At 35.6% G+C, this 11,161-nt stretch overlaps 1 protein-coding gene across 15 annotated transcripts in view; it reads left to right on the forward strand.

The window, feature by feature from the left end:
* DZIP3 (DAZ interacting zinc finger protein 3) overlaps positions 1-9,350 on the forward strand; it is a 95,292-nt gene extending 85,942 nt beyond the window's left edge. For all 15 annotated transcript variants that reach the window (XM_025051034.1, XM_025051066.1, XM_025051040.1 and 12 more), the window contains 3 exons: positions 5,750-5,893; positions 5,979-6,080; positions 7,580-9,350. In XM_025051034.1, coding sequence (XP_024906802.1) covers positions 5,750-5,893; positions 5,979-6,080; positions 7,580-7,690 — 357 coding nt within the window. In that variant the 3' untranslated portion in view covers positions 7,691-9,350. The remainder of the gene's footprint in view (positions 1-5,749; positions 5,894-5,978; positions 6,081-7,579) is intronic.
* Positions 9,351-11,161: the final 1,811 nt, after the last annotated feature.

The following is an 11,161-nucleotide window of genomic DNA, read 5'->3' on the forward strand; positions in this document are numbered from 1 at the left end:
GGGTCATGGTGTTTAATGACCTATTTCTCTACCTGGGAATTAATGGAAGTGTATTCTGCTTTTTTTCTGGAATGAAGGTTTATTATACAAAGGTCTCTTTTTAGCCTGTTGCAAAGAAGGTGTTTTTCTTTTGGTTTCCAGTGGGTGGCATCTAAGCCTCTTGGATCTCTGCTTTATATAAAGTGTTAATAATTTCTTTTTTTTCCTTATAAATGTTTAATCATGCTTGCTACCCTCAATCTTAGTTCCTTTCAGTATTAGTGACAGTTTCGGTAGCATTTGCTCTGATTCCCCTAGGGCTCTGCGGCTTTCCATCTCAGAGGATATCTGGGTTGGGAGTTGGAGGCTGCAGCTCAGCCTCGGTTTTGCAACCGCGACTGGTGAAAATCAACTGTTGTTTCTCTGCTTTCTGCCCTGATGATTGGGCACTGCAGCCAGCTGCATGGAGCTCACAGCACTCTAAGGCAGGGCTGTTCAGGGAACTCACCGCTCCTTCTCCCCTAACCATCCTCCTACAAGGAGCTCTGGCTACAACAGGCAGCTTTTTTGTTTCTCCCAGTCCACCGCCGGACACCCGGGTTCTGTCCTGTGGTAGCTCTTATGCACAGATCCCATGCTCAGACATGCTGGTGTGAAGTTTGGGTGTTTTTTGTTGAGTTTTAGGTGTTCAGCTTATTGTTGTTTCAAGGGGAGAGATCTGGGAACGTCTTTGATGCCACCCTGTTTAATCTAAACTTGGGTCCTCTATTTTTCAATCAGATTGTTTTTTTAATACTGAGTTTTATGGGTTCTATATATATTTGGGATATTAACCCCTTATCGGGTATACCATTTGCAAATATCTTCTTCCATTTAGTAGGTCGTCTTTTCATTTTACTGATGGTTTTCTTCACTGAGCAAAAAGCTTTTTAGTTTGATGTAGTCTCATTTGCTTATTTTTTTCTTTTGTTGCCCTTGCCTGAGGAGACAGATCCATAAAAATATTGCTAAGAGCAATGTTGAAGAGTTTACTGCCTGTTTTTTTTTTTCTAGAATTTTTATGGTTTCAGGTTTTACATCTAAGTTTCTAATCCATTTTGAGTTTATTTTTGTATATGGTGTAAGAAAGTGGTCTCGTTTCATTCTTTTGCATGTGTCTGTTCAGTTTTTCCAATACCATTTATTGGAGAAACTATATTTTTCCTTTTTTATATTCTTGCCTTCTTTGTCATAGCTTAATTGACCATATAAGCATGCAGGTTTATTTCTAGGCTATGTCTTCTCTTCCATTGATTTAGATTTCTGTTTTTTTGCCAGTACTATAATGTTTTGATTCCTATAGCCTTGTAGTATAGTTTGATATCAAGCATTGTGATATCTCCAGCTTTGTTCTTTCTCAAGATTGCTTTGGCTATTTGAGGTCTTTTGTGGTTCCATACAAATTTTTGGATTACTTGTTTTAGTTCTGTGAAAAATTCCAGTGCTGTGTCAATAAATATTGCATTGAATCTCTAGGTTGCTTTGGGCAGTATGGACATTTGAACAATATTAATTCTTTCAATTCATGAACGTGATATGTCTTTTCATTTATTTGTATCATTTTCAGTTTCTTTCATCAGCATCTTATAGTTTTCAGAGTACAGATTTTTCACTCCTTGACTACATTTATTCCTAGGTATTTTATTCTTTTTGATGCAATTGTAAATGGGATTGTTTTCATAATTTCTCTTTCTGATAGTTTGTTATTAGTGCATAGGAATGCAAAAGATTTCTGTATAATGATTTCATATTTTACAACTTTACTGAATTCATTTATTAGTTATAATAGTTTTTGGTGGGGTCTTTAGTTTTTTCTATATATAGTATCATGTTATCTGTAAATAGTGACAGATTTTCTTCCTTCCAAATTGGATGCCTTTTTATTTATTTTTCTTGTCTGATTGCTGTGGCTAGACCTTCCAATTCTATGTTGAAAAAAAGTAGCGAGAGTGGACATGCTTCTCTTGTTCCTGATCTTAGAGGAAAAGCTTTCAGCTTCTCACTATGGAGTATAATGTTAGCTGTGGATTTGTCACATATGGCTTTTATTATGTTGAGGTATATTTCCTCAGTACACACTTTGATGAGAATGTTTATCATAAATAGATGTTGAATTTTGTCACATGCTTTTTCTGCATCTATTAAGACGATCATATGATTTTTATCCTTTGTTTTGTTAATGTGATGTGGCACGTTAATTTGTCGATATTGAACCATCCTTGCATCTCTGGAATATCTCGCTTGATTGTGGATTATGATCTCTCTAGTGCAGAGGTGCTCAATCTTTTTGGCACCAGGGACTGGTGCTCCTATGAGAATCTAATCCCTCATGATCTGAGGTGGAGCCGAGGTGGTGATGTTAGTGCTGGGGAGCTGCTGCAAATACAGATGAAGCTTCGCTGGCTCACCCGCTGCTTACTTCTTGCTGTGCAACCCAGTTCCTAACAGGCCACCGACAGGTACTGATCTGCGGCCCAGGGGCTAGGGACACCTTCTTTAATGTATTATTGAATTACGTTTGCTAATACTTGGTTGACGATTTTTGCATCTATGTTCAATGGGCATATTGACCTGTAATTTTTTTTTAAGTGTCTTTGTCTTGTTTTTGTATCAGGATAATGCTGGCCTTGTAAAATGAGTTCGGAAGTGTTCCTTTCTCTTCAGTTTTTTGGAAGAGTTTGAGAAGGATAATATTTAACTCTTTTTTAAAATATTTGGTAGAATTCACCTGTGAATCTATCTGGTCCTAGATTTTTGTTTGTTGGGAGTTTTTTTGATTACTGATTCAATTTTATTACTTGGAACTAGTATGTTGAGATTTTCTATTTCCTCCTGATTCAGTTTTAGGAGATTATATTTTTTTAGAATTTTATCCATTTCTTCTAGGTTGTTCAATTCATTGGCATATAATGTTTGTAGTAATCTCCTATGATCCTTTGTATTTCTATGGTGTCAGTTGTGACTTCTCTTCAATTTCTGATTTTATTTATTTGAGCCCTCTCTTTTATCTTGATGAGTAAAGTTTATCAATTCTGTTTATATTTTCAAAGAACCAGTTCTTAGTTTCATTCATCTTTGTTATTTTTTTTAATTTCGATTTTATTTCCACTCTGATTTTTATTATTTTGTTCCTTCTAACTTTGGGTTTTGTGTTTTCCTTTAGGTCTAAGGTTATATTGTTTGAGATTTTTCTTGTTCCTTGAGGTAGGCCTATATTACTATAAATGCTGCATCCCATAGATTTTAGATCATTGTTTCCATTTTCATTTATCTCAGTGTGTTTTTATTAATTTTCTTTTCGATTTCTTCATTGACCCATTGGTTGTTTAATAGCATGTTGCTTGACCTCTACATGTTTCTGTCTTTTCTAATTTTCTTCTTGTAATTGACTTCTAGTTTCAAACTGTTATAGTCAGAAAAGGTACTTGATGTGATTTGTTGTTCTAAATATTTTAGGATAAACGTCGTTCTTTATCTTGTTACAGTCTTTGTTTTAAAATCTATTTTGACTGATGTTAGTATTGCTACCCCAAGTTTCTTTTTGTTTCCATTTGCATGGAATATCTTTTTTCATTCCTTCACTTATAGTCTGTGTCTGTCTTGAGAAGTGAAGTGAGGCTAATTTAGTGGTGATGAACTCCTTTAGCTTTTGCTTATCTGGAAAACTGTTTATCTGTCCTTTCATTCAGAACAATAACCTTGCCAATAGAGTATTCTTGGTTGTAGATTTTGTTTTGTTTTGTTTTGTTTCAGCACTTTGAATATATTGTGCCATTCCCTTCTGGCTTGCAAAGTTTCTGCTTAAAAATCAGCTGATAGTCTTATGGGGGTTCCCTGGTTTGTAACTAGTTCCATTTTTCTGCCTGCCTTTAAGATTCTTTATCTTTAATTTTTGACATTTTGATTCTAATGTGTCTTGGTGTGGACCTCTTTGGGTTCATCTTGTTTGAGACTGTGCTTCCTGGACCTTGATGTCTTATTTACTTACCCAGGTTAGGGGAGTTTTCAGCTGTTATTTCTTCAAATAAATTTTCTGCCTCTTTCTCTCTTCTCTTTCTAGGATCTCTATATTGCAAATGTTAGTATGCTTGATGTCCCAGAGGTCCCTTAAACGATCCTCATTTTTAAAATTGCTTTTTCTTCTTGTTGTTCAGCTTGGATGATTTCCACTGTTCTGCCTTCCAGGTCACTGATCTGTTTTTCTATATCATCTAATCTACTGTGATTCCCTTGTGTATTTTTCATTTCAGTTTATAGTATTCTTTAGCTGATTAGTACTTTGTTATATTTTTTCTTTGTTGAAATCTCCACTGTTTGTTCATTTCTCTCTCAAATTCAGTGAGCATCTTTATGACCAGTACTTTGATCACTTTATCATGCTGATTGCTTTTCTTCATTCATTTAGTCCTTTTACTGAGTTTTTAGCTTGTTCTTTGGTTTGGAACATATTCCTATGTCTTCTCATTTTGCCTAATTTTCTGTGTTTGTTTCTATATATTGAGTAGATCGGCTATGTCTCCTAGTCTTGAAGAGGTGGCCTTATGTAGGTGATGTCCTGTGGGGCCCAGCAGCACAATTTCCTCTGGCCACTAGAGCTAGGTGTTCCAGAGGTATCCTCTGTGTGGGCAGCATGCACCTTTCTGTTGTGGCAAGTAGTGACTGCTGCAGGCTAGCTGCATAGACTAGTTGAGGTGTAGTGATCTGTGAAGCTTTCATCAGAACAAATGTTAGAAGGAGAATTATAAAATGGTGTTAGAAGGCTAGAAGGAGAATTATAAAATGTAATCTGCTACTACCAGCGATAGCATGACCGAACTAGATTGTAAAAATGGCTACTGCCGTGTTTTAGATCCTGCTGCTGCTTCCTGCCTCACTTTAGGGCATTCCAAGATTAGTAAGTGGTCCCCTTTACCTGTACTGTATGTGCTTTTCTATCTTGGTGTTTTCTCACTGTTTTTCAGTTCGAGTGAGTCTGTGCATGAGCTCTTTAAGAGCAGAATTTCCTTTCACTGCAGTTCTATAGTTTTCCTGGATGTATCTTCTATTGGTTTTTTAAAGCCAAGTGTTTGGGCGCTCATCTGTCCTCTGCACAATCTAAGGGTTGGGATGGTTAATGTGGAACTTGAATCCCTCACTCCTCACGATCCCTTGAGATCCCTCCACACTGTGGAACACAGTGGCTGGGGTGTGATTTTTTTTTCCCTTGGCGGGGACCATATCTCTCCTACCCTTCTCAGTGCTGTGTTTTCTTGTGGAGGCTATGTTCATCAAGTTTCTATCTTGAACTCCCTCAGTCCCTTAACTATACTAGTTAGCTGTCGTAATTATCCCCATAACATGTTCAGAAATATCAATAGCCTATAATTATAATAAATCATCTATTAACAATAAACAAATGGCATGGGAAGTTTTTTGAAATACTTACTTCCTGATCATTCTAGAATAAAACTGACCCTCTTGAAATTTACTCTAGAAAATCATTTACTTTGAATGATTCTAAAGAAGACATTTTTGAAAATTTTCTGCAAACACTGTTTTAACTTAAAAGGGATATGTAGTTATTTTTGTCTTTACCTGACTCTAAGTATTTAAGTAATATTGCCAATATATCCTAGGTCTGATTGACCTTTACCCTTTTGCCAATTCTCATTGTACCACATTCTGTGCTTTTATTAGTTCTTCTTGTTTTAAAACAGTTCTAAAAAAATAAGTATAATATTCTTCTTTTCAGAGTCAAGGTAAATCAGTGCCAAATGGTAGTTGTGTTTCACCCAGTCATACTCCACCACAGTCCAATGCTTCCCAGCCCCCAAAACAAGCCTGGAGGCCCCTCAGTTCACAAGGTCCTGCTACGTGGGAAGGAGCCAATAATTTGGTGAGACTGAGAATGTTGATTGTAAATACATTTAAGTTTGGGAGAAAGAAATGAGCCGACTAGATCTTATGTGTATTTTCCCTAGGATGATGAAGAAGAAGAAAAGGAGCCTTGTGTGATTTGTCATGAGAATCTCTCTCCAGAAAACCTCTCTGTTTTGCCTTGTGCTCACAAATTCCATTCTCAGGTAAACTTATCTTTTAAATATTTTACCATTAATCAACTAAGTGAGATTCATGCTGCCTTACTTGAAATCATATGCATGTATCATTATCCAGTGTTTTGTCATGAATTCCACTGGATATAATGCTGAGCTTTGGGCTACCATGCAGAAATATTTATATTGTTTCCCAATACCTAGCCATGGATTTCATTATGCTTTTTCAGATCTCTATACACCTTATGGGAAGGGGACTACAGTGGTATTTAAATGGTAAAGAGTAGGCAGTTCCCTTGAATACAACTGGGAGGAATATTGATTGGCATGGCAGTTCAATGGCAGTTTGGCAACAGTGCTCCTGCACCTTAATGTGCTATAAATAACACATAGTGTCCTTTGTCCATACCTAATGACCTTGGTATTCTGTCCAGGATCCTATATTTGCTTTTGAAGCTTTTCAGACTTGAGTTTTAATGTTAGAAAAATGTGAGGCTGTCATATCTTCTTTTGATTCTTGGCATTTATATAAATTAACTCCTAGTGTTGCTGCTGTGCAGGTACTATTGATATATAATTTATGATCCTAGTCTTCTGCTGCAGAGATATAATTTGACACAGGAAAAGATAATCTTACACAAGAAAAACTTCTTGGATAAATGAACAGTAGTCAACTCATTCAGGCCATATCTGTAAAACAGCATTTCATAGATATGTGGTACATGCTACACAGAATTATATTTTGCATCTACACAGAATAGCTAATTTCAAAAGATCTCCAAGATAGATACTTAGTTACCCATCTTTCCCATTTGAAATTTTAAAAGTCCGATCCATTTAGAAAATAAATGTTTCACAAAACTTATTTTATTCTTTGTCATTACCCATTGAATAGAATGCAGGTAATTTATTCAGGTTATTTTTTGGGTTAGAATTAATGAGCTTTATATTTTGAATCCTCTCTCATGTGACCTGGCTCTCCATTATTCATACAGGTAAAAATTATTTGTTTTTGGAAAGTCAGTATTCAAACAAATGACTTAATAGATAGTTACCATCCAAAGAGCACTACTCTTGTCACCAAAGAAAGAACAACATGAAAGGTAGATTCACCGTCTAGGGGTTTTAACTTCAAAACACCATTAGCACTTGGTACAAGGTCTTGGTGAGTTTTGTATGTTTATTTATGACTTTTTCTTTATTATGAATGAGAACAATATATAATAAACTAGAGAAAAAAATATAGCAGGTTTTTTTAACCTCCTTGTTAGGAAGAACTGCTAGTCATCCTGAAAATTGGAGTTAGGGGAAGGATCCTAGTAGAATAAACTGGCTGAAAGTTGTTCCACTGTTACTCAGCAAGCCATAGTGAAGGTGCCATGATTGTAGTGGTTGGCTTGGCAATCCTCCAGATAAAGGCTTTAAGACTCACCGATAGACAAGTTGGTTGGCAACTCTGATGTATAGATTAATAGCTGCCTCTCCTAGGCTGCATCTGAAAGACTGATGTGAATCTTTTTGCTCCTTAGTGCATTAGACCTTGGTTAATGCAGCAGGGGACATGTCCAACCTGCAGGCTCCATGTTTTGCTACCAGAAGAATTTCCTGGTCACTCCAGCCGGCACTTGCCCAAGATCTAATATAAGGGGTGACTATGCAAAGGAGTTTCAACTCCATAATTTAGTTTTGCCTTTTGTTACAAGCTTATTGTGTGAGTGGTGTGAAAATGTACACTCCTCAGTATTGTGCAAAAGAAGTTACCTAATCTCATCAAAGCTGCAGCCAAAGAGGACAGGACAAATCTTCAGGACTGTGAACTGAACTGAAAAGGCTTAAAGAAGATAGAATTTTAAAGGTTACATCATATTTCCCTTACCTTAGTAGGTATTTTCTTCCAGTGTAAACATAATAACTGTTACTGTGTATCTTAGGATGTCTTTTCTTGTGTTTTTTCCTTATTCCACTCACTCTTTACTTTCCCCCATTACACTACATTTTAAATTTCTGGAATAAATTTAAGCAAGAGAAAAAGTGAAATAGTAAATAAGAGAAGTAGGAAAGTTCCACAGATTTTAGTGAGGTTTTTTTACTTTTAAAACTGCTTACAAAAAAATATATGTAATTATTTAAATTTTATCTTGATCTTCCCCTTTGTTTTCTGTTCTTTAAAATATATACCCATGAAGAGATTATGAGCTACTTGAGGGTGGAGACCGTATAGTGTTTTGTTGTATCTGGCTTATAATGGCTTGTGAGAGATGATTGTTAAGATTTCAGGAATTTTGTAAGCCAGTTATCAAGTTGTTGGTAGCTTGAAATCTGCCATAGTGGGAGTATTTTACCCCATCGAAATTAGTAAGTACTATCTATAATTAAATTCTTCTCCTCCCCTCAAGAGCTGGTTGTTAAACATTTAGCAGCACACCACTGAGACCACATCTAATCTTCCTCTGTGCTCCCAGTGTCTTGCCCATAAATATTGGTGTAGCATAAATATTCCCAGAATCAGAAGTAAGGAAAGGAGTCAGTAGTAAGAAAAAGAGTTAATATGCAAATTAAGTCACTTGTTCAGTTTAATAATCGAGATCCTATGTTAATTTGTAAACATGTTATTTGGATCTTAATCTTTTATACTTTGGGGAGATTTTTTTTCTGTCTTAAGTTTCTAATTTCATTTTCTGATGCTGGGGAGTGTGGGGGACTATTTGTATGTAGTTGCTTCTTGTGACAAAGTTGGGCTAAGCTGTGTATCTAAAGCTTGTCACTGAGAACTTTAATTCTTAGAAGTCAAAAACCTATTTTGAAAATAGTATTGTGTAAATGCTGTAAGTGTTGTACATGTCTCTAGTTAGAAAATTAAAAGAGTTTAGTTACCTCGTAAGACAAATATTACTTGTTTCATATTTTTCCCATAATTAATGAGACTGTGAATAAGTGTTTCCTTACTCAGCAACTGTTTGTTTCAGTGTAAATGTATCCTGAAGTTATTTTAAATCTCTTTTTAAAACTGCTATTTATGTAATTGTATGCTAAATGTTTTCTTCTGTAATGAGAATAGACTGGAAAATGTGAAGGAAATATCTAGAAATGAAGGCAGTCATCTAAGACACATAAAATGCCTAGAATATATCAGAATTGCAAAATTCAGGACTTATGGGCCTTTAATAATTTTCTTGTCTAACACTTCAAGGTCATGGTCATATAGCAAATTACCTTGTAAAACGAGTTTCTTAGTTTGTGTTTAAACTGCAATTTCAGTTTCATGTGAGAAAGAATAAATGTTTCTTAATTGAACACCTATTTTATCTGTGCATATGGGTTTAAATGTATCCTGAAACTACTTTAAATCTCTATTTCAAAGTCTATTTCTGTTTAATTGTGCTTAAACTTTTCCTTCTGTTATGAGAAAGGATAAGAAAATATCTAAGAAGAAGGCATTTCATAAGATGTCTAGACTTATAAAATGACAAAAATGTCTTAGAATCATAGAATATCAGACCTTGTAGGGTCCTTAATGATCCTCTAGTCTATCCCCTCATTTTACAGGTACATCTTGCCCAAAGTCATGCGGCTAAATAGTGGCTGAGGCGGTCTTAATACTTGAGGGTCCTAACACTCAGTCACATGCTTTCTTCACAAGCTCATGCTGCAAGGTTGTATTGGTGCTGACCTGCCCTGGCTCCAGAGGATGGAGTCAGAGGACTTAACACCATTGCTGATAATATAATGAGAATGTAGTAGTACCGTGCCCTTGAAGGTCATTGCCGGTGCTGTCGATGCTGAAGATGGGATTGTTTTTTCGTTGTTGTTGAGGTGTAATTTAATAATATAGACAACCATAGTGGTCATTCTACTATAAACAGTCATCACTTTCATTCCTGAGAGTATGAGAGATCCAGAATACCATCCTGCCCAGAACTCCGATGTGGGAAGTGGTGATACATCAAAAACACCTAGTTGTATCACTGCAGCTGCTGTCAGAAGGATATGTCTTGTGTTTTTTTCTTTCATATTTATTGTCCATGTATATAACATTATCCAGCTTTTATGAGACACTTTTAGATGTATTTATTACCTTATTTGATCCACTAAACTCGGAAGTAGAGATCATCCTCTTACTTTACAGATGGTGAAACTGAGGCTCAAATAAGAGGGAAATACTTTGTCTGAGGTCACATCTACAAAGTAGCATTCTGGGATTTAAATGCAGACCTTGGCTGGTGTTCTCTTCCAAGTACTTCACAGCTGCGTCCCCGTATTGGATCGACTTTGTGAACGCAAAAAAGTACTTCTTTTCCTTTTAAATAATGTTCTTAAATAATATTCAAAATAAAATGAAACAGATGGTAAACCTACTTATTGTTTTAGACTAGGAACATGGATAATATTGAGTGTATAAAAATATGTAACAGTGGTAGGATATGGTAAGAAAAGCTTGACTGACTTTTCTCATAAGTCTTGGTTTGCTTGTGATGAATCCAGTTAATGCCTGTTGTCTTGACATAATTATTAATAGTGCACCTTTCATTTTCAACAGTGTTCCAGTCTGGATGATGGATTATATCTTATGGTTAATTCAGGGAAGGTAGGCTTATTTTTTACCATATTTAATTTAGCAAAAATTCTCTGCATTCATAAAATGCTCCTGGAGTACCTTATCACATAGCCTCTCAGGTAAGAATTCTAGGACTACAGTGGCTGAGGACTATTCAGGTTGATATCCAGATAAAAATAAATGAATACAGTTTGTCATGAAGATATGTGATTTCTGAATTTCTTGAGTAAGCAGTTCTCAGAAATAATGGGCTCTTATTCTTAAGAATGGATTGCAGGCCATATCACATTTACACAATATGTTTATAAAAATGCATGTTCCAAAAAGCTATCTGAGAATCTGCATTTGCATGCTAAATTCGAATATCATTGATGCGAAAGTGACTTTCTCAAGCAGATCTAGATTTGAATTTTTGAATTCCATCTCTGGCATGTTGTATGATCAAAAACAAATTGCTTAACTTTTCTCAACCAAATCCTTTTCTAAAAATGGGGAAAAGACTACTTGCTGACAGTTACTATTGTTAATATATTAGCTTTCATTCCCAAAGTAGCAG

Source organism: Pteropus alecto, unplaced genomic scaffold (assembly GCF_000325575.1).
Source record: "Pteropus alecto unplaced genomic scaffold, ASM32557v1 scaffold270, whole genome shotgun sequence".
Taxonomy (NCBI): Eukaryota; Metazoa; Chordata; class Mammalia; order Chiroptera; family Pteropodidae; genus Pteropus; species Pteropus alecto.